This window comes from Mobula hypostoma, chromosome 12, assembly GCF_963921235.1.
Source record: "Mobula hypostoma chromosome 12, sMobHyp1.1, whole genome shotgun sequence".
NCBI lineage: Eukaryota > Metazoa > Chordata > Chondrichthyes > Myliobatiformes > Myliobatidae > Mobula > Mobula hypostoma.
The window spans coordinates 18,328,210-18,352,660 of NC_086108.1; the positions used below are offsets into that span (position 1 = coordinate 18,328,210).

Below are 24,451 nucleotides of genomic sequence, written 5' to 3' on the forward strand. Positions count from 1 at the left end.
GCACTGGTGGTCTCTCTGCCTTCCCACATCCTGCAAAAGAAGCATTCCTACTGCTCTAACTGTGCAATAAGAAAGGAAGAAATTAAGTTACTTGAAATCTGCCTACAGCCTCTGCCTCTCCTTGCCAAAGCCTCAAAACTCCTGACTCCAACACCATCCCACTCACACAAAATTGTCACTCTCATAATGGCTGCTCCACTTAAACCTGTGATCTGTGGAGAGCAGAATGTTTCAACTGACCCTGGACGCATTTGTTTTCAAATCTCACTCCTGTTATGCATAATAAGCCCGGCCATGTGACCTTTTAGGGGACAGTGACCACACTCCTTAACTTTCAGGATAGCTATAGTCATTGTAAGAAAGTTTTAATTTAGAGCAGGGCAAATTATGAGGGTGAAAGGAGGGAACTAAGAGTTAATTGGGAGCTCCTTTTCTCTGGCAAGTCCACATCAGACATGTGGAGGGTGTGGGAGATCCTGTGAGTCCTTCACCTGTGAGTCGGTGTGCCCGGTGCGGCCTTCTATATATATGTTGGCGAGACCCGACGCAGGCCGGGAGACCATTTCGCTGAACACCTATGCTCTGTCCGCCAGAGAAATCAGGATCTCCCAGTGGCCACATATTTTAATTCCACGTTCCATTCCCATTCTGATACGTTTATCCACAGCCTCCTCTACTGTCAAGATGAAGCCACACTCAGGTTGGAGGAACAACACCTTGTATTCTATCTGGGTAGCCTCCAACCTGATGGCATGAACATTGACTTCTCTAACTTCTGTTAATGCCCTCCTCCCCTTCATACCCCACTCCTTATTTATTTATTTATCTATCTAGCTATTTATTTATTTATTTATTTATCTCTCCTCCCCCCCCCTTTTTTTTCTTTTTCTCTTTTTTCTCCCTCTGTCCCTCTCACTATAACTCCTTGCCTGCTCTCCAATCTCTGGGCTCCACTCCCCCATTCTTTCTCCCCAAGCTTCCTGTCCCATGATCCTCTCCCTTCTCCAGTCTTGTATCCCTTTTGCCAATCAACTTTCCAGCTCTTAGCTCCCTCCCTCCCCCTTCTGTCTTCTCCTATCATTTCAGATCTCCCCCTCCCCCTCCCACTTTCAAATCTCTTACTATCTTTTCTTTCAGTTAGTCCTGACAGAGGGTCTCGGCCCAAAACATCGACTGTATCTCTTCCAATAGATGCTGTCTGGCCTGCTGCGTTCACCAGCATTTTTTGTGTGTGTTGCTTGAATTTCCAGCATCTGCAGATTTCCTCATGTTTGAGCCCTTCTGCATCCTACCTGTTTCCTCAACACTACCTGCCCCTCCATCAATCTTCGTATCATCTGCAAACTTGGCAACAAAGCCATCTAATCCATCATCAATATCATTTATTTACAGCATAAAAAGAAGTGGTTCCAACACCGACCCCTGTGGAACACCTCTAGTCACTGGCAGCCAACCAGAAAAGGATCCTTTTATTCCTCGCTGCCTCCTACCAAGTAGCCAATGCACTAACCATATTAGTAACTTCCCTGAAATACCATGGGTTCTTAATTCGGTAAGCAGCCTCATGTGTGGCACCTTGTCAAAAGCCTTCTGAAAGTCCAAATATACAACATCCACTGCATCCCCTTTATCTATCCTAATTGTAATCCCCTCAAAGAATTCCAACAGGTTTGTCAGGCAAGGTTTTCCCTGAAGGAAACCATGCTGACTTTGTACTATATTGTCCTGTGTCACCAAGTACTCATCACCTCATTCTCAACAATTGACTCTACATCTTCCCAACTACTGAGGTCAGGCTAACTGGTCTACATTTTTCCTTTCTGCTGCCTTCCTGCTTACTTAGAGTGGAGTAACATTTGTAATTTTCCACTTCTCTAGCACCATGCCAAAGTCCAATGATTTTTTTAAAGATCATTTCTCATGCCACCACAATCTCTAACACTACCTCTTTCAGAACCCTAGGGTGCAGTCCTTCTGGTCTGGGTGACTTATTTACCTTTAGGTCTTTCAGCTTTCTGAGCACCTTCTCTCTTGTAACAATAACTGCACCCACTTCTCTTCCTTCACACACTGCAACATCAGGCTTACTGCTTGTGTCTTCCACATGTAAGAATGACGCAAAATACTCATTCATCAGCCATCTCCTTGTCCCCCGTTATTATTTCTCTGCCTCATTTTCTAGTGTTCTATATCCACTCTAATTTTTCTTTTATTTTTCATGCACTTGAAAAAACTTTTACTATCCATTTTGATATTATTTGCAAGCTTGCTTTCATATTTCATCTTTTCCCTTCTAATGATTCTTTTAGTTGCTCTCTGTAGGTTTTTAAAAACTTCCCAGTCCTTTATCTTCCCAATAATTTTTGCTTTGTTGTATGCCCTTTCTTTTGCTTTTACAATAGCTTTAACTTCCCTTGTCAGCCATGGTTGTACTATTTTGCCATTTGAGTATTTCTTCATTTTTGGAATACACATGTATTTTGGAATACACCTTCCTCATTTTTCCTAGAATCGCATGCCATTGCTGCTCTGCTGACATCCCTGCCAGCAGCTCCTTCCAATCTACTTTGGCCAACTCCTCTCTCATAACACTATAATTTCCCCTTCTCCACTGAAATACTGCTACATCAGACTTTACTTTCTCCCTAAAAAATTTCAAGTTGAGCTCAATCATATTCTGATCACTGGTTCCAAAGGGTTCTTTTCCTCTAAGTTCCCTAATCATCTCCGGTTCATTACACAACACTCAATCTGGTATAGATGATCCCCTAGTAGACTCAAACAATATACTGCTCTAAAAAGCTGTCTCTTAGGCATTCAACAAACTTTTTCTCTTGAGATCCATTACCAACCTGATTTTCCCAATTGACCTGCATGTTAAAATCTCCCATGACTACCATAACATTTTGCCCTTTTGACTCGCCTTTTCTATTACCTGTGGTAACCTGTGGTCCACCTCCCAACCACTGTTGGGAGGCCTGTATATAACTGCCATCAACATCTTACCCTTCCAGTTTCTTAACTCAACCCACAAGGATTCAACATCTTCCGATCCTATGTCACACCTTTCTACTGATTTGATGCCATTCTTTACCAGTAGAGCCACACCACCCCGTCTGCCTACCTTCCTAACTAGGATAACTAGGGAGAGGGTTGGACCACACATGGATAAAGAGGGGAACATTTGCTTGGATGTGGAGAATGTGAGTGAAGTACCAGATGAGAATTTTGCTTCAGTATTTACCAAGGAAATGGAGGACTAGGAGATCAGTGCTGAGCGTATAAATATGTTAGGACGTTTAGAGTTCAAGGAGGAGGAAGTGTTGGGCCTTCTAATGAGTATTAATGTGGATATGTCTCCAGGGGATTTACACCAGGTTTTGAAGGAGGCAAGAGACAAGATTGCTGGGCCCTTGACCAGGATCTTTGTGTCTTCTCTAGCCATAGGTGAGGTCCCAGATGACTGGTGTGTGGCTAATGTTAAGCTTCTTTTTAAGAAGGGAACAAGGAAGAATTCTGGGAAGTATAGACTGATGAGTCTCACATCGGTTGTAGGGAAATTGTTGGAGAACATAATTAGGGATGGAGTATATGAGCATTTGGAATGGTCAGGCATAAAAGAATGCCGTGGAATTCACCTAATTAGGAGGAGCCAGCAAGGCTTTGTGTGGGTTAGGTCGTGTCTTACCAACTTAATAGAGTTTTTTGACAAGGTGATGAGAGAGATTGATGAGGGTAGAGCAGTGGATGTTGTCTGTTACGTACCCCGTAACTGGGTTGCCAAACCAGCAGAAATGGATCACTCAGTTGGAGTCTGGATTACTGGAACTAAGAAAGTTTTATTAAAGAAACAAGCAACACAGTACTCTAATCAAAAGGATAATAACTGCAACAGTTCAGCAATGATAAACACACATGTACACAGAATTAGGATAACAGGATCAATCAAGCTCTATCGTCGACTAGGGGTAAATGACCAGTTTCAAAGTGACGCAAAGTTCAGTTCAATTGAGTTCAGTTCAGTTCACAGTAATCACTGCCGTGGCGATGGACGGGGGGTGGGGGGAGGGAAGGAGAGAGAGAGCAAAAGCGAATGAATATTCAAACGGCTTCCACACAGACCTTCGATATTCTTTGCAGTCAGCTTTCGGGAGAGCCCTTTGTAATGTCTTCTGAGGTCACCGACTGTGACCCCTCCGTTTTCAGATACGATTGTTTCTCTGCAGTGAACCTGGCACCCAGGCAAGGGCAGACACACACCAGGTTCCCGCCGATCGTACCTTTCCACCCCGTGCGTCTATGTCTTGGTCCCGCGACCAGCCCTCCAAACCTCCAACCAACTTGTGGGAGGCGCACCGCTTCCAGGGTCTCATTACCTTGTGGTGTCGTGTGTGTCTTGCCTTAGCGATCCTGTCCCTTTTTATCCCCCTGCTGGGGTATCGCCTGTCCATCACTTCAAACAGTTCAGGGTTCAAAGAGAAGCCAATCTTGACAGCTCTCAGACCGTGTCTCCTCCCGTTAATCTCTCCCGTCCCTTCATTAACATCTCCAAATGCTGCTCCATTGTTTTCCTTATCTCTCTTTCTCCTGAAGACAGGTGGCAGACCAACTGCTGATCCCACTGGTGCCAACACAGGACAGTTAACATCTTAGTCTATGTGTACTTTCGTCACACCCCTCAACTTTAAGGATTTTTACCAGGGTAAAAATTACAAACATGAATACATTATTTGATACACACAAATATACATCTTCATCAGCTATTTGGCTAATACAGCGAATTTGAAGTTGTCAACACCTGACAGACAGTCAGCAATCACATTTTCTGTTCCTTTTATATGTGTTATTAATAATCCCTTAAACCAGGCTCCAACTTAGCAAACTTCATAGTGGCCGAAAACACTGATGAATTGCGATCAATGTAACCTCTCATTGGGTTTCGTCCCGGACCACAATAACAAGGGTCGTCCCATCCCGACTTAGTTTTCTTTCGCAAGGGCTTAGTAGGAGGGGGAGGGGTAGTAACCGCAGAGTTATTGCAAAACTTCCTACAGTCCCCCACCATCTCCAAGAGCCTTCTGAGGGCCCTCTTGTCTGTCGGGGTTGGGATGTCAGAGATAGCCCGCACCTTAGCTTGCATCGCTGCCAGCTGCCCCTGTGTCACCACAATTCCCAGATAAGTGACCTTCGTGTGGCCGAACTCATTTTTTTCAAGGTTCACTATCAAGCTGGCTTCAGACAGCCGTATTACATCGCCAATACACACCTCTGTGTTCGTTAGCCCTTTCGTCACTGAATTACTCATTCTATAGGGGTGTTGCTCACTAGGCTGACCTAGCGTGACAAACACCACCCAACGTCCCAGTTCTTTGCATCGCCTCGGGACAATCAAACACACGTGTGCGAGCCGTTTAATTACTTCTCCTATAGAGTCGCTTTGTTCGGGGATTAAGGGAGAGACCTTATCAGCAGAGCTGGCCAAAACAATAGCCTTCTCCCAACTGGTCGATACCATACTCATCTTTTCAAAATGGTTTTTTTCTCTTATCAGGGGGACCCTAGCTTCATTGATTTCCGCGCTAACACCAACTAGGTTTGTTAGCATATCAAAAGCCTGTGACTGTCTCAGTTCGCATCTGCCATAATCAATAACATCCTTCCTCCTGTGCAGCTGGTAAACCTCTTTCACGTTTCCACCAACTGTTTCCTCCAGCACCGCAAAATGTCCACCGAGGGGTACCTTGTGGGCCAGGTTAAAAATCTCATCCCCATAACTCTTTTGCACCACGCCCAATTCCTCATCTGCGGGTACGGTACTTGGTCTCCCTTTCTTCCTTAGCACTTCCTCCTCCACACAATAGCCTACTGGCTCCCTTCTTAACTCTGCGTCAGAGAGAGCTGTCTCCGCCAAAACCATCAGCTCCTCGTCTCGCTCCTGCGCCTGCACAAATTCTTTCCTGGCTAATGCTAAGTCTGTCTCAGCTCTCTCACTACCTCTTGTTTCACTACACTCCTTCTTTTCACTTTCTACCTCCTCCTGGTACGTCTCAGCTAAATTTACTTCAGCAGTCCCGGGATGAACCTGTGAGTCCATGGGCTGGCAGGCTGACCTGTCAATCTCACGGCTGGGAACACGATTCCTCCGGCGAGGTCATTACCGAGCAAGACTTCCACGCCTTTCATCGGTAATTCGGGCCTCACCCCGATTGTGACTAGTCCAGAGACCAGGTTGCTTTGTAGGTGTATCTGGTGCAAAGGGACTGCCTCTGTCCCTTCCCCAATACCTTTGACCTTGACCTCCCCAGTCTGGGTCTCTGAACTAAACTCTAATACACTCTTCAATATCAATGACTGACACGCTCCCGTGTCTCTCCAGATCCGCATTGGAACTGGTTTTAACCCCTCCTTCACCGACACCAATCCGGCCGAGATAAACCTCTCGCGCCCTTCCTGAACTTTGGCAGACCTTTCCTCTCCTAGCAGTTCGTTTACCAGCTCGATACAGCCAGTCAAAATCACCGTTTTTCCTTTTCCCGTCTCCTTCTTTGGGGCAAAGCACCTGGACGTAAAGTGTCCGACTTCCCCACAATTATAACAAACGACCCCAGGAGACTTCCTACCAGACTGCTCCCGGTCTACCTTATTCTTCTCACTAGTCCCCAGCTTACTTTCTGACTTTTCTGGTGGACTCTCCCCGCCGTCCTGACTACCCTTCTGGTAGCCTTTACTCGGGGCAAACTTCATTTTATGCATCAATGTGTACTCATCCGCTAACTTAGCAGTTGCGGCTAACGTGGCTGCCTCTTTCTCATCTAGGTAGGGCCTCATACCCTCAGGGACACAACCTTTAAACTGCTCAATCAGGATCAGCTGTAGCAGTCTGTCATAATCCCCATCTACCCCCTTCGAGGCGCACCAACGCTCACAATATGTCTGCATCTCACGGGCAAACTCTAAATACGTGCGGTCCCACTGCTTCCTCGCATTCCGGAACCTCTGCCGGTATGCCTCCGGGACCAACTCATAAATCCTGAGGATGGCCTCTTTCACCACCTCATACCTCTGGGCATCTTCCGCGGACAAAGCTGAGTAAGTTTGTTGGGCCTTCCCTTTAAGTACACTCTGAAGCAAAACAGCCCACTTATCCCTCGGCCAGTCCTGACTTGTAGCAACATTTTCGAAATGGAGAAAGTACCGATCCACATCGGTATCATCAAATGGGGGAACCAGCCTAACCTCCTGGGTCGCCCTGAACCCTCCACCTTGGTTCGGCATGGGCCCCTGCGCTGCCATCATCTTTAACTTCTCCAGCTCAAATTCCCTTTCCCTCTGTTTCTCCAACTGCCTCTCTTCTCGCTCCAACTGTGTCTCTCTCTCTCTCTCTCCTGCCTTTCTAACTCTCTCTCTCTCCTGCCTTTCTAACTGTTTCTCTTTCTCCTGCCTTTCTAACTCTCTCTCTCTCTCTCTCTCTCTCTCCTGCCTTTCTAACTGCTTCTCTTCGTGTTCTAACTGCCGTACCCAGAACTCGTGCTCGAGTCTCAGTTTTTCAAGCTGTACCTGTACCGCGTCTCCAGCAGGCTTTTCGATAGACACCACCTCCAGCTCCCTTTGGGGAAACACACCTTTAGATACATAGTGCTCTACGATAGCTCTGTGTATCTCCTCTCTCCTCATTGTCGACTTCCCCTTAACAAGATTCAACCGTTTGGCCACAGCTGCCAATTCCACTTTCCTGGCATCCTCTAATGCCTCCAAGGTTGGCGCCTTTAGAAATTCCTCAGTCTCCATTTCTGCTGTTTGCCTTTTCTTTCTTTCGGGAATTTTAACCCAATCAATTTACTCCGTCCCAAATTTAGCGTTCAAAATCCCGGACGAGAACCCCACTTATGTTACGTACCCCGTAACTGGGTTGCCAAACCAGCAGAAATGGATCACTCAGTTGGAGTCTGGATTACTGGAACTAAGAAAGTTTTATTAAAGAAGTAAGCAACACAGTACTCTAATCAAAAGGATAATAAATGCAACAGTTCAGCAATGATAAACACACATGTACACAGAATTAGGATAACAGGATCAATCAAGCTCTATCGTTGACTAGGGGTAAATGACCAGTTTCGAAGTGACGCAAAGTTCAGTTCAATTGAGTTCAGTTCAGTTCACAGTAATCACTGCCGTGGCGATGGACCGGGGGGTTGGGGGGGGTGAAGGAGAGAGAGAGCAAAAGCGAATGAATATTCAAACGGCTTCCACACAGACCTTCGATATTCTTTGCAGTCAGCTTTCGGGCGAGCCCTTTGTAATGTCTTCTGAGGTCACTGACTGTGACCCCTCCATTTTCAGATACGATCGTTTCTCTGCAGTGAACCTGGCACCCAGGCAAGGGCGGACACACACCAGGTTCCCGCCGATCGTACCTTTCCACCCCGTGCGTCTATGGTTTGGTCCCGCGATCAGCCCTCCAAAACTCCCACCGACTTGTGGGACGTGCACCGTTTCCAGGGTCTCGTTACCTCGTGGTGTCGTGTGTGTCTTGCCTTAGCGAACCTGTCCCTTTTTATCCCCCTGCTGGGGTATCGCCGGTCCATCACTTCAAACAGTTCAGGGTTCAAAGATCTTGACAGCTCTCAGACCGTGTCTCCTTCCGTTAAACTCTCCCATCTCTTCATTAACATCTCCAAATGCTGCTCCATTGTTTTCCTTATCTCTCTTTCTCCTGAAGACAGGTGGCAGACCAACTGCTGATCCCACTGGTGCCAGCACAGGACAGTTAACATCTTAGTCTATCTGTACTTTTGTCACATGTCTATATGGATTTTAGTAAGGCATTTGACAAAGTCCCTCATGGGAGGCTAATCCATAAGATTAAGATGCATGGGGTCCACAGCATATTGGCTGTTTGGATTCAAACTGGCTTACGCATAGAAAAGAGGGTAGTGGTGAAAAGACTTAGTTGAGCTGGAGGTCTGTAATTATTGGTGTTCCACAGGGATCTGGATGAAATGATCCGGATGAAAATGTAGATGGGTGGTGAGTAAATTTGCAGATGATACCACAATTTGAGTTGAGTTGTAGAGTTGTGGATAGTATAGAAAACTGGCAAAGAATATAGCACAATATAGATCAGTTGCAAATAAGGGCAGAGAAATGGCAGATGGAGCTTAACCCAGAAAATTGTGAGGTGTTGCACCTCAGTAGGGCAAATGCAAGGAGACAGTACACAGTTAACAGCAGGGTCCGTAACAGTGTTGCTGAGCAGAGAGACCTTGAGATCCAAGTTCATATGTCCTTGAAAGTAGCTACACAGGTCAATAAGGTGGTTAAGAAGGCTTATGGAATGCTTGCTTTTATTAGTTGAGGCACTGAATTAAAAATCATAAGGTAACATTGCAATTTTATAAAACTCTGATTAGGCCACATCTGGAATATTGCATCCAGTTCTGGTTACCCCACTATAGGAAGGATGATGAGATTTTGGAGAGGGTTGCAGAAGAGGTTTACCAGGATGCTACCTGGTTTAGAGGGCATGTGCTATCATGAGAGGCTGGATAAACTTGAGCTGTTTTCTCTGGAGTGGCAGAGGCTGAGGTAAGATCTGATAGAGGTTTATAAGGTTATGAGAGGCATGGATAGAGTAGACAGGGAGTATCTGCTTCCCAGAGTAGAAATGTCCAATAGCAGAGGGTATGCATTGAAGGTGAGAGGAAGTCCATTCAAGGGGAATGTGAGGGGTAAGTTTTTTAGCCAGAGTCATGAATGCCTGGAATGTGCTGCCTGGTATGCTGGTAGAGGCAAATACCCATTAGGGGCATTTAAGAGACACTTACATGGATGTAAGGAACTGCAAAATGATGTCTCAACTCTTCAACTCAATACCTCAGTCTATGAAAGCCAGCATGCCAAATATCTTTTTCACTAACTTATGCACCTGTGTCACAACTTTCATAGAGCTATAGACTTTTATTCCAAGGCCTCTCTGTACGTCAACACTTGTAAAGTTACTGCCACTTACTTTATATATGCTATCAGAATTTACTGTATACTTCAAGAGTATTTCCTCACATTGATCTGAATTAAATTCCATTTGCCACCAATCTGCCCAACTTTCCACTTGATAGTTTTAACTGATGATCCTTAGACAATCTCAGAAACCAGATCATAAAGCAATACAGCACAGGACAGGCCACTCTGCCCCACAGTGTTGTGTTGACCTTTTAACATACTCTTAAGATCAATCTAACTCTTCCCACCTACATAGCCTTTCATTTTCCTGTCATCCATGTAATTATCTAAGAATCTCTTAAATGTCCCTGATATATCTGCCTCTACCAACACCTTTGGCAGTGCATTCCATGCACCCACCGCTTTCTTTGTCAAAGCAAACTTACCTCTGACATCCCCCTGTACTTTCCTCTAATCACCTAAAAATTATGTCCCTGCTATTAATCATTTTCAGCCTTGGAAAATGTCTTTGACTGTCAGACTCTGACTCAAATTCATTTATTTATCACATATACATTGAGACATTAGGTGAAATATGTCATTTGTGTAACAACCAACACAACCTAATGAAGTGCTGGGGGCAGCCACACCTTCAGACATCAGCATAGCATGCCCACAATGTTCAGCAGAACAACGGCAACAAAACCTTTTTCTCTTTGCCGTCCACCCACCTTTATGTCAACTCATCTCCTCTCTCAAATTTAATCAGTGTACACCTATTATGATGCCTGATCTCATTATAGCACCAAGTATCAAATTGAGGCTTATTCTATGATGTCACAATTTGGCTCAACCAATTAAAGATATATCAGCTCATTGAAAGATACTTGGATATCCACATTGAGAATAGGTTGATGAGTTAGGGCTATTCCCTTTGGAGAGGAAGGTGTTAAAGATAATAAAAGGCATAGACAAGAGTGAACAGCCAGATACGTTTTTCCTAGTTGCACAAATGGCCGATACGATGGGAGATAATTAAGGTGTTTGGAAGAATGTACTTGCACATGGTGTCAGAGGTAGGTTTTTTTCACACAGAGCGGTGGGTGCATGAAACCCACTGTCAGGAGTGCTGGTACAGGCGGATACATTAGGCATATTTAAGAGATTCTTAGAAAAGCACATGGATGAACGAAAAATGGAAGGCTTGTAGGAGGGAAGTATTAGATTGATCTTAGAGTGGGTGAAAAGGTCAGCTCAATATTGTTGGCAGAAGGGCCTGTACTGTGTCTGATGTTCTATGTTCATCCACCCATTCATACAAACATACAGTCCTCCAATCCCAAGACAGGCCGAGCCTCCAGCCTCCAATGGATTCATGGACATTGGTTTTTGACTTCTCCAGTGGACTAATAGACCTAGGGCTTCGACTGTTGGGTCTCTACTTCTGGACTTTGGATTGACCTTCGAGCTTTGATCTTCAGTATTGACCTCAAGACTCACTGATGATGAATGAGGACCCTGGATGAGGACTCCAAACTTCAGGCTTCAAACTCCAGGCTCACTGATTCGCAAACTTAGGGGTCACCAGCTCTCTTATCTCCTGACTGCATGGATCTCCAATCCCACATGATTTGTTAGAGGGTAGATGGCATTAAGTTGGAAAGAATGTAAAGGAAATTTCTGAGGATGTTGCCAGGACCTTAGTTATGGAGAGAGCTTGTGAAAGTTGGAATCTGTTTTGCAATGGTGTGTAGGGGAATGAGGAGTGATCTTATGGAGATGTATTTGAGGGACATAAAGAGGGTATTTGTACACAGGGTTAGAAAATCACCAACTAGAGGGCATAGGTTTTTGGTCAGAGGGGAGAGATTTAGTAGGAACCTGAAGGGCAACCTTTTCACCCAGAGGGTAGTCTGGATATGGAACGAACAGCCAGGGGGAGTGGTTGAAGGAGGTACATTAGCATTTAAAAGGTAAATGGATGGGAAACGTTTCGAGGGATATGGACCAAATTAAGATAAATGGAACTAGCTTAGGTGGGGATCTTGATGTGCGTGGATCATTTAGGCCAAAGGGCATGTTTCCATGCCATATAACTCCATGTTTGTGGTGTTCTATCCCCTGGTTCCATAGGGCTGGAAGCGTACATTTTTTAGAAAGAGGGAAAGAGATAGACCATAAGCACAAGAAATGCTGGAAATTGAAAGCAACACACACAAAATGCTAGAGAAACTAAGCAGGTCAGGAAATAAACAATAAACATCTATGGAAATAAATAAACAGTCGCCGTTTTGGGCTAAGACCCTTCAGGACTGGAAAGGAAGGGGGAAGGCAACAGAATTAAAAAGGTGGTGGGGGGAGGCGGGAGTATAGCTAGAAGGTAACACTTTCAGTATGCTGGATGAACTCAGCAGGTCAGGCAGCATCAGTTAGAAATGATGAGTCGACGTTTCGGGCCAGAACCCTTCGTCAGGACTGAAGAATGAAAGGTGGGAAAGCTTGTAGCTTCAGTTGAAAGACTAGTAATTTGAAAGACAAAGGGATGGGGGAGGGGAAGTATTGACATCATAGCCCTGAAAACAATGGGTAGTAGAAGAAGGAGGCAGAACCACGAGGGAGCTGGGGGAGGGGGTAGAGTGAAATAGGGATAGAGGAAGGGAGGGGGAGGGAATTAGCGGAAGTTGGAGAATTCAATGTTCATACCAAGGGGCTGGAGACTACCTAGACGATATATGAGTGTTGCTCCTCCAACTCATCATGGCAGTAGAGGAGGGCATGTATGGACATATCTGAATGGGAATGGGAAGCAGAGTTGAAGTGGGTGGCTACCGGGAGATCCTGTCTGTTGTGGTGGATGGAATGGAGGTGCTCAACGAAGAGGTCTCGAAATCTGTGTCAGGTTTCACCGATGTAGAGGAGGCCGCACCGGGAGCACCGGATGCAATAGATAACCCCAACAGACGCACAAGTGAAGTGTTGTCTCACCTGGAAGGACTGTTTGGGGCCCTGAATGGTTGCAAGAGATGAGGTGTAGGGACAGGTGTAGCACTTACGTTTACAGGGATGAGTGCCGGGTGGGAGATCAGTGGGGATGGATGTGTGGATAAGGGAGTCGCAGAGGGACCGATCCCTGCGGAAAGCGGAGTTCTGTTGAAGGTGGCAGAAATTGCGGAGGATAATGTGCTGGATCCGGAGGCTGGTGGGGTGGTAGGTAAGGACAAGGGGAACTCTGTCCCTGTTGTGGTTGCGGGAGGATGGGGTGAGGGCCGAAGTGTAGGAAATGGAGGAGATGTGGGTGAGGGCATCATTGATGACGGTAGAAGGGAAACCACGATCCTTAAAGAAAGAGGACATTTGAGATGTCCTGGAACGGAAAGCCTCATCCTCGGAGCAGATACGGCGGAGACGGAGGAACTGGGAATAGGGAATAGCATTTTTGCATGTGGTGGGGTGGGAAGAGGTGTAATCAAGGTAGTTATGAGAGTCAGTGGGCTTGTAGAAAATGTCAGTGGACAGTCTGTCTCCAGAGATGGGGACCGAGACATCGAGAAAGGGGAGAGAAGTGTCCGAGATAGAGCAAGTGAATTTGAGGGCTGGGTGGAAGTTTGAAGTAAAGTCGTTGAAATTGACCAGCTCAGCATGGGTGCAGGAAGCAGCATCAATGTAGTCATCAATGTACCGAAGGAAAAGTTGGGGAGCAGTACCAGAATAGGTTTGGAGCACAGACTATTCCACATAACCAACGAAGAGGAGACTATAAACTATGCAGACCCATAGTTTCTGCCTGTTCCTGTCCCACTGAACTTGTATCTGCCTACCTGGACTCCATTTTGTCACTCATAGTTCAGTCCCTCCCCACCTACATCCAGGATACATCCCATGCCCTTCACCTCTTCAATAACTTCCAATTCCCCGGTCCCAACTGCTACATTTTTACTATAGATGTCCAATCCTTATACACCTCCATTCCCCATCAAGAAGGCCTCAAAGCCCTCCACTACTTCCTGGATAATAGACCTCACCAGTTCCCCACCACCACTACCCTCCTCCGGTTGGTGGAACTGGTTCTCACACTTAATAACTTCTGTTTTGGCTCTTTCCACTTTCTTCAGACTAAGGGTGCAGCTATGGGAACTCGCATGGGACCCAGCTACGCCTGCCTCTTCGTTGGTTATGTGAAACAGTTTGTGCTCTGAACCTATTCTGGTACTGCTCCCCAACTTTTCCTTCGGTACATTGACGACTACATTGGTGCTGCTTCCTGCACCCATGCTGAGCTGGTCAATTTCATCGACTTTACTTCAAACTTCCACCCAGCCCTCAAATTCACTTACTCTATCTCGGACTTCTCTCCCCTTTCTCGATGTCTCGGTCTCCATTCCTGGAGACAGACTGTCCACTGACATCTTCTACAAGTCCACTGACTCTCAAAACTACCTCAACTATACCTCTTCCCACCCCACCACATGCAAAAATGCCATTCCCTATTCCCAGTTCCTCCGTCTCCGCCACATCTGCTCCGAGGATGAGGCTTTTCATTCCAGGACATCTCAAATGTCTTCTTTCTTTAAGGATCGTGGCTTCCCTTCTACCGTCATCAATGATGCCCTCATCCGCATCTCCTCCATTTCCCGCACTTCGGCCCTCACCCCATCCTCCCACAACCACAACAGGGACAGAGTTTCCCTTGTCCTTACCTACCACCCCACCAGCCTCCGGATCCAGCACATTATCCTCCGCAACTTCCGCCACCTTCAACAGAACCCCACCACTAAGCACATCTTTCCCTCTCCACCCCTCTCCGCTTTCCGCAGGGATCGGTCCCTCCACGACTCCCTTATCCGCAAGTCCATCCCCACTGATCTCCCACCCTGCACTTATACCTGTAAGCATAAGTGCTACACTTGTCCCTACACCTCATCTCTTGCAACCATTCAGGGCCCCAAACAGTCCTTCCAGGTGAGACAACACTTCACTTGTGAGTTTGTTGGAGTCATCTATTGCACCCAGTGCTTGTAGACTATATAGTGTTTATAGCTAGAAGGTGATAGGTGAATTCAAATGGATGGGAAAAGTCAAGAGCTGGAGAGGAAGGAATCTGATAGGAGAGGAGAGTGGACTATAGCAGAAAGGGAAGGAGGAGGGGATCCTGGGGTGGGGGGGGAGTGATAGGCAGGTGAGCAGAGGTAAGAGGCCAGAGTGGGGGATAGAAGACAAAGGGAGGGGGAGGGAAAAACTTTTTACTGGAAAGAGAATTCAATATTCATGCCATCAGATTGGCTACCCAAACTGAAAATAAGGTATTGTTCATCCACCCTGAATGTGGCCTCATCATAGCACAAGAGGAGGCCATGGACTGACATGTCAGAACAGGAATAGGAATTGGAATTAAAATGTTTTGCCAGTGCTTTTGGCAAATGGAGTGGAGGTGCTTGACGAAGTAGTCCCTCAATTTACAATGGGTCTCACCTGTACAGAGGTGGCCACATCGGGAGCACTGGACACAATAGACAACTCCAGCAGATTCAAGAGATAGAGGAAGTCATAATAGGGCTGACAGTCTGACATAGGATTCAAAATATATCACATGTACATCAAAACATTTGTGAAATGTGTGAGTTGAGTTATCAACCAACATACCCAAGTGTGTGTTGGTGGCAGTCTCCACACTTGCAGGCTGGCCCCAACACAGTGCAATGCCCACAATGCTCAGCAGATCAACACAGAACACAAGAAAGCAGAACACACAAGCAACAAAACAACAGTAAAACAAAGCAACACACATAAAAGTTGCTGGTGAACGCAGCAGGCCAGGCAGCATCTCTAGGAAGAGGTGCAGTCAACGTTTCAGGCCGAGACCCTTCGTCAGGACTAACAAAGCCTTATTTTTCCCTCTCACTCAGATACATATATAATCCTCTCACCCCAAGACAAGCCATCTTCGTCCTCCTGCAGACTCAGATTCAGACTTGGACACACAGATATTGGGCCTTTGATTACCCCAGTGAACTCACCGAGATTCTCAGACCCAGGTCTTCCGCCAACGGGCTTCGATTTCCAGACTTCTGATTCGATCCTCAGGCCTCATTCCTTGGCAGTGACCACAGGACTCGCCGATCACCAAATGACAGGTGTCGAACTTTGGACTCACCGATGATGGAATCCTGAGCACTGGGTTCGAACTCCGATCTCACCAATTCGCAAACACAGGGAGTCATTAGACCTCTTTCCTCCTGCCTGCACAGAACTCCGCCTCCACTGACAACTCACTGACCTTCACCCATGCTGGTCTATTGGCCCAACATCCAGCTGGACATCCCGGCCCAGTATAAAGATGTCCCATGTCTGCGTTGCTCTCCTTTAAACACCAAGCGGAGACTTAAGTCTCTAGCCTCTCCTCTAATTCCCTCCAAGTCCCTGTCCCTAAACGGTAATCCCTAACCTGATCTCTAATTCTCCTCTCTGTCACCTGAACCAATCTAAAAGACACAAAAATGCAACTAAACAAGACACAGAAAATGCTGGAGAAACTCAGTAGGCCAGGCAGCATCTCTGGAAAAAAATTATAATCGATGTTTCAGGCTGAAAGGGTCTCAGCCCGAAATGTCTGCTGTACTCTTTTCCACAGATGTCTCCTGGCCTGCTGAGTTCCTCCAGTATTTTGTGTGTGTTGGTTGGATTTCCAGCATCTTCAAATTTTCTTGTGTTTGTGAAAAAAAAACTAAAACCTAGCTGTGGCTTATTTTGAGGTCACCATCTTGCTAAGCACTATGTTGAACAATGTGCCAAACTATTGGACAAATACAGAAAGATGGCTTAAATCAGCATTTAAAAAGACAAAGTTAACCAGGAACAATTGACGTGAATCTGTGACTGGAGCCATTTACTCCTTTTCTCTTTCGCACAGACGCTAACTGACTTGCTGAGCATGTCTAGCATTTTCTTTTCAAACGTTAGGGATATTTGTGTTTGACTATCGTGGACCAATTTTGTGAAGAGGGAACAAGAAGGATCAATGTGGGTATAATATTTGATGTAGTATATATCTATTCTTAACATTTGCTTCATATCCAACATCATTAGGAAAGTAAAAACACGTTTGCCAAGAAAATAAGTTAAATGTTTCGCTCAGTGGCAGAGTTTCTGTAAATCAGAGTAACAGTGCAACACTACTAGTAAAGATGCCACCTCACAATTACGTGACTAGGTTCACTCTTGATCTCAGATGCTGTCTGTGTGAAATCTGAACATTCTCTTGTGACAATTTGGGTTTTCCCCGGTTGCCCTAGTTACTCCCACATCCCTAAGACATGAAATTCGGTTGGTTAAATGGCCACCGTAGATTGTCCCTAGTGTGTGGATGAGCACAGAATCTGGGGGGAGTCAATGAGAATGTTTGAGAATTAAATGGAATGTGTAGGATTGGTGTGAGTGCAAGGGACCTGTGTCCAAGCAGTATGACTCTATAACGCGAATGTCCACCCATTATATAATATCAAAGCAACACATGCAGAATGCTGGAGGAACTCAGCAGTTCAGGCAGCATCTATGGAAAAGAATAAACAGTCAATGTTTCAGGCTGAGACCTTCCTTCAGGACTGAAGAAATAATATCATAATATCAAACTCTCCCACAATACATGATCCCCAAAATTCAACACTACCCACAATAATTAGACCCTCCACAACATCACACTCATGGTTTGGGTGAAAGTATCTGGTGTATGTATTCCAGTATGAAAATATTCCAATGTGGGAGCTCAGAGACAGGTAGCTAAACTGTGACCTTAACTCAAGGTAGCAGCTTGTTTAACAGAGATGCGAGCCCTCTCACACCTTGCCACCTTGTTTGCGGTAGGCCTGCAACGAGTTCACCACGCACGTCATGAACCTGCTGCGGGAGCAGAGCCGGACGCGGCCCATCTCTCCAAAGGAAATTGAGAGGATGGTCAACATCATTCACCGAAAGTTCAATTCCATCCAGATGCAGCTGAAGCAAAGCACGTGTGAGGCAGTGATGATCCTTCGCTCGCGGTTCCTGGATGCACGGTAGGTGCATTTGGTGTATGTCACCCTATTGTGGTCCAAGAGAAAATAGGGCAGCTCTCTTCACCTTTGTACCACCACATCGCTTATTGTCCATTGTCTTGGTTTTCAGGTTGAGTACAGATAGCGACCATATTGGAATAAGAATGAAAAGTTGAGAGAAGTGATGTTGGAGAGGAGTACAGTATTTAAATGGTTTATTGTCCTATGCACAAGTAGAGTGAGGTACAGGCACGATAAAACAAATTGCTTGCAGCATTGTCACAGTAACGTAGATTAAGACAACTTGCAGAATATGTCTGAGATTCAGCCCAGCATGGTGGTGTTATCTGCAGACTTGTAAATACATTGAGAGCAGAACCTGGTCAAAAAGGTCATGAGTATATAAGGAATACAGTAAGTTGCAGCATTGAGGGGTACTGATGATGACGATAATTGTGGCGGAGGTGTTGTTGCCTATTTACTGTTTGCAGTCTGTTGGTCAGGAAGACAAGGATCAGATTCAGATTTATTATCGCTGGCATATGTCATGGAATTTGTTGTTTTGTGACAGCAGTATAGTGCCAGATGTAAAACTTACCTTAAGTTACAATAAGAAATATATCTCTTGCTGCCCCAGGAAAGCACCCAACATAATCAAAGTTCCCACCCACTCTCGACATACTCTCTTTTCCTCTCCCACAATCAGGAAGAGGATACAAATACATGAAAGCACGTACAACCAGGCTCAAATACAGCTTCTGTCTCACTGTTATAAGACAATAGAATGGACCTTTTGTACATTAAGATGGGCTCTTTACTTCACAATCTACCTCATTGTGGCCTTGCACTTTGCCTGCATTGCACTTTCTCTGTTTCTATGTTTCTATTCTGTTATTCTTTTGTACTACCTCAATGTACTGATGTGAATAAATAATCTGTATGAATGGCATGTAAGACAGTTTTTCACTGTATCTTGGTACATGTGACATTAATAAACCAATTTACCAATCTGTCACCTTCGGCGTTTTCCTCACTGAGAGCATTTGCCCAGGAGCTTCCCACAGACCATTGACACTGGAATGGCAACTTCTCCACAAGCTTTCAATTTTTATTTTGAAAATGGAGGCAGTGAGGCTATTAGTGTCCGATCTCCTTTACTTATTCACCCACCTTGCCTCAAAGATACCTGAATTCTATGTATTCATCAGCGAATATTCCATCTATTTGCCTCACTTACTGAGTTGAGCTTACTGAAGAAACTGTTCAACTCTGGGACGTGCAAGCCTAATCCTGCAACAACTACAGTTATTTTATAAGGCACTTTTGACATAATGTTATGAAACAAGATTTGGCAGAAGAGTTATAAATAGATGGCCAAAAGAGAGACCGACATTGGAGTTAGTCCAAATGAGATTTGCTGGGCTAATTACTGGGCTGAGATGAGAGGGTTATGCTATCAAATGTGACTAAAGAATTCGAATCAGATTTATTATTAATGACATATGTTGTGAGATTTGTTGTTTTGTGGCAGCAGTACAGCTCAATATATAAAAAACTTAAAGTTACAAAAAGTAATAACTAAATAAATTGTGCAAAAAGAAAACTTAAGAGTAAGGTAATGTTGATGGGTTCATGAACCATTCAGAAATCCGATGGCGGAGAGGGAGAAACTGCTCTTAAAATGTCGAGTGTGTGCATTCAGACTCCTGTACCATTCCTCCTCACTGACGGTAGTAAAGAGAAGAGGGCATGTCCTGGATGGTGACAGACACTGCCTTCTTGAGACACCACTTTCTGAAGGTGTCCCTGATGGAGGGGAGGCTAGTGCTCATGATGGATCTGGCTTAGTCTAAAAACACTCTGCAGCTTTTTTGATCCTGTGCATCCATACCAGACAGTGATACACCAGTCAGAATGTTCTCTAGGGTACAGCTACAGAAATTTGCCAGTGTCTTTGGTGACAAACCAAATTTCCTCAAGTTCCTAATGAAATATAGTCACTGTGTGCCTTCTTTATGATTGCATCGGTATGATATTCCCAGGATAGATCCCCTGAGATGTTGACGCCCAGGAATTTGAAACAGCTTACCCTTTCCACAGCTGACCCCTTGATTAGGACTGATGTGTGTTCTCCAACCTTCCCCTTCCTGAGGTCCACAATAAATTCCTTGATCTTATTGAGTGTAAGATTAATGTTGCAACACCACTCAACCAGCTAATCTATCTCACTCCTGTATGCCTCCTCGTCACCATCTGAGATTCTGCCAACAACAAATATGTCATTGGCAAATTTACGGGCACCTTAGCTGTGTCTAGCCACACTGTGTTGAGTGTAGCGAAAGTAGAGCAGTGGGCAAAGCATGCATCCTTTAGGTGCGTCTGTCTTAATTGTTAGCAAGCAAGAGTAGTTACTTCCATTTCACACTGACTGTAATTTCCTGATGAGAAAGTCAAGGATCCAGTTGCAGATGGAGGTACAGAGGCCAAAGTTTTGAAATTTGTAGATTAATAATGAAAGAATGGTGGTGTTGAACACTGAGCTGTAATCAATAAAGAGCAGCCTAATTGCTGCTATGATTGCTATTATCCTTGTGGTTCAAGGCCAAGTAGAAAGCCCAAGATTGCCAGGACTTTCAATGAGACTGAAAACAATTAGATTCAGAGAGTTAGAGGGTATAGAAGATGTTCGCAAGAATGATCTCAAGATTGAAAAGCCTAACCTATGAGAGGTGTTTGATGTTTTTGGGTTTGCATTTGATGGAGTTCAGAAAGATGAGGAGAGATCTCATTGAAGTCTCTCATTGAGGAAGATACTTTATACTTTATTGTTGCCAAACAATTGGTACTGGAACATACAATCATCACAGTGATATTTGATTCTGCGCTACACGCTCCCTGGATTACAAATATTAAAATATTGAAGATATTAAAAATAGTTAAAATTAGTAAATATTAACAATTTTAATTATAAATCATAAATAGAAAATAGAAAACTGGGAAGTAAGGTAGTGCAAAAAAAAACGAGAGGCAGGTCCGGATATTTGGAGGGTACGGCCCAGATCTGGGTCAGGATCCGTTCAGCAGTCTTATCACAGTTGGAAAGAAGCTGTTCCCAAATCTGACCGTACGAGTCTTCAAGCTCCTGAACCTTCTCCCGAAGGGAAGAGGGACGAAAAGTCTGTTGGCTGGGTGGGTCGTGTCCTTGATTATGCTGGCAGCACTGCTCCGACAGCGTGCGGTATAAAGTGAGGAGAGATCTCATTGAATGCCTTGATACTGTGGACATTTCCATTAGTAGGAGAGTCTAGGATCTGTAGGAACAGCCTCAGAGTGAAAGGACATCCTATTAGTACTGAGAGGAGGAAGAATTTCTTCTACTAGAGGGTGATGAACCTTTGGAATTTGTTGCCACGGACAGCTGTAGAGGCCAAGTCATTTAAGACATAGCCTTTTGTTTGGTAAAGAGATTGATAGTTACTGGGAGAAGGTAGTGGAATGAGTTAAAAATTTCAGCCACAATTGAATGCCAGGGCAGACTCGATGGCCAAATTCTGCTTCTACATCTTATGGTCCTATCAGTATTTTTTAAGATGGTGATCTTATTGAGACAAATGAGATCCTGTGGGGCTTGCATGTAATGTAGATATGAGACGTCTCAGCTCATGGCTAAGTCTCAAATCAAGGATGTTGTTAGTAGATTAGAGTATGATTGTTTGTAAATGAAGTATAACATCAGTTTATGTAGATATAATTGAAGCCAAATCCTGCTGCTGTTCTCTGGTGCTCTGAGAGCTTGGTCTGTGAAGTAGATTTTAAATTGTGATATAACAGATGAAAGGGAGGGACAGGAACAAGGCGTTAAGGAGGAAATTTCAGGGCTCAGAGTGCCAAAGGTCTAGTAACAATGGCGAACAGCAGAACAGCCAGAGCTGAAGGGCTGGAGGAGACTGCAGAAACCAGAAGCATGAGAGCCAGCAGAGATTTGAAAACAAGTTCAAACCTGAGACTTTGCCAGACTAACCTTGTAGGTCAGTGATAGATGAACGTGTGACTGAAATTTTGTATTCACTCAGCAGAGGTTTAGTTGTTAGAATTATTCCCCAGATATTTTTTTTCTATGACTGCAGTGCTGTTATTTCAGGGGTCAGAATGACAGCACTGGGCTGACCAAGGCACTTTTTTTTCAAGCTGCAACCAGTATGTACATTTTCAGTCATCCTGTTACAGGAAAGGCATCATGAAGCTGGAAAGAATGAAGAGAAGATTTGAGGATACTGTCAGGACTTGAAGGCATGAGTTATAGAGAGAGGTTGGACAGGTTAGGACTTCATTCCTTGAATGTAGGAAAGGGCATAGGTTGAAGCTGACAGAGGAAAGATTTAAAAGGGATTCGTGGAGCAACTTTTCCACACAGAGTTTCATGGGTAGTGAGGAAGGCGCAAGACAGGTGTATTCTAAAAAAGAAGAAATTTTCGAATGGAAAAAGGAAGACATCAGCAGTATACCGGACAGTCAAGGGTGGCAGAGAAGAAAAGTGTGCGCAGTCACAATTACGACAGAGAAAGTACTCAGGAAGCTGAATAGGCTAAAGGTAGATAAATCTCCTGGATCAGATGGAATGCACCCTCGTGTTCTGAAGGAAGTAGCTGTGGAGATTGCGGAGGCATTAGCGATGATCTTTCAAAAGTCGATAGATTCTGGCATGGTTCCGAAGGACTGGAAGATTGCAAATGTCACTCCGCTATTTAAGAAGGGGGCCAGGAAGCAAAAAGGAAATTATAGACCTGTTAGCTTGACATCAGTGGTTGGGAAGTTGTTGGGAGTCGATTGTCAAGGATGAGGTTACAGAGTACCTGGAGGCATATGACAAGGTAGGCAGAACTCAGCATGGATTCCTTAAAGGAAAATCCTGCCTGACAAACCTATTACAATTTTTTGAGGAAATTACCAGTAGGCTAGACAAGGGAGATGCAGTGGATGTTGTATATTTGGATTTTCAGAAGGCCTTTGACAAGGTGCTACACATGAGACTACTTAACAAGATAAGAGCCCATGGAATTACGGGAAAGTTACATACGTGGATAGAGCGTTGGCTGATTGGCAGGAAACAGAGAGTGGGAATAAAGGGATCCTATTCTGGTTAGCTGCCAGTTACCAGTGGTGTTCCACAGGGGTCCGTGTTGGGGCCACTTCTTTATACATTGTACATCAACGATTTGGATTATGGAATAAATGGCTTTGTGGCTAAGTTTGCTAATGATACGAAGATAGGTGGAGGGGCCGGTAGTGCTGAGGAAATGGAGAGTCTGCAGAGAGACTTGGATTGGAAGAATGGGCAAAGAAGTGGCAAATGAAATACAATGTTGGAAAGTGTATGGTTATGCACTTTGGCAGAAGAAATAAATGGGCAGACTATTATTTAAATGGGGAAAGAATTCAAAGTTCTGAGATGCAACGGGACTTGGGACTCCTCGTACAGGATACCCTTAAGGTTAACCTGCAGGTTGAGTCGGTGGTGAAGAAAGCGAATGCAATGTTGGCATTCATTTCTAGAGGAATAGAGTATAGGAGCAGGGATGTGATGTTGAGGCTCTATAAGGCGTTGGTGAGACCTCACTTGGAGTACTGTGAGTAATGTTTTAGTCTCCTTATTTAAGAAAGAATGTGCTGACGTTGGAGAGGGTACAGAGAAGATTCACTGGAATGATTCCGGGAATGAGAGGGTTAACATATGAGGAACGTTTGTCTGCTCTTGGACTGTATTCCTTGGAGTTTAGAAGATTGAGGGGAGACCTCATAGAAACATTTCGCACGTTGAAAGGCATGGACAGAGTGGATGTGGCAAAGTTGTTTCCCATGATGGGGGAGTCTAGTATGAGAGGGCATGACTTAAGGATTGAAGGGCGCCCATTCAGAACAGAAATGCGAAGAATTTTTTTAGTCAGAGCGTGGTGAATCTATGGAATTTGTTGCCACGGGCAGCAGTGGAGGCCAAGTCATTGGGTATATTTAAGGCAGACATTGATAGGTACCTGAGTAGCTAGGGCATCAAAGGTTACGGTGAGAAGGCGGGAGAGTGGGATTAAATGGGAGAATGGATCAGATCATCATAAAATGGTGGAGCAGACTCAATGGGCCGAATGGCTGACTTCTGCTCCTTTGTCTTATGGTCTTATACATAGAAACATAGAAACATAGAAAATAGGTGCAGGAGTAGGCCATTCGGCCCTTCGAGCCTGCACCGCCATTTATTATGATCATGGCTGATCATCCAACTCAGAACCCAGCCTTCCCTCCATACCCCCTGACCCCTGTAGCCACAAGGGCCATATCTAACTTCCTTTTAAACATAGCTAATGAACTGGCCTCAACAGTTTGCTGTGGCAGAGAATTCCACAGATTCACCACTCTCTGTGTGAAGAAGTTTTTCCTAACCTCGGTCCTAAAAGGCTTCCCCTCTATCCTCAAACTGTGACCCCTCGTTC

General features: G+C 44.9%; 1 protein-coding gene across 4 annotated transcripts in view; it reads left to right on the forward strand.

Annotated features, from left to right (window-relative positions):
• The window catches only part of LOC134355119 (pre-B-cell leukemia transcription factor 1-like), a 537,574-nt gene that overhangs the window by 422,862 nt on the left and 90,261 nt on the right, over window positions 1-24,451 (forward strand). For all 4 annotated transcript variants that reach the window (XM_063064869.1, XM_063064872.1, XM_063064870.1 and 1 more), the window contains exon 4: window positions 17,797-17,987. In XM_063064869.1, the coding sequence (XP_062920939.1) occupies window positions 17,797-17,987 (191 nt within the window). The remainder of the gene's footprint in view (window positions 1-17,796; window positions 17,988-24,451) is intronic.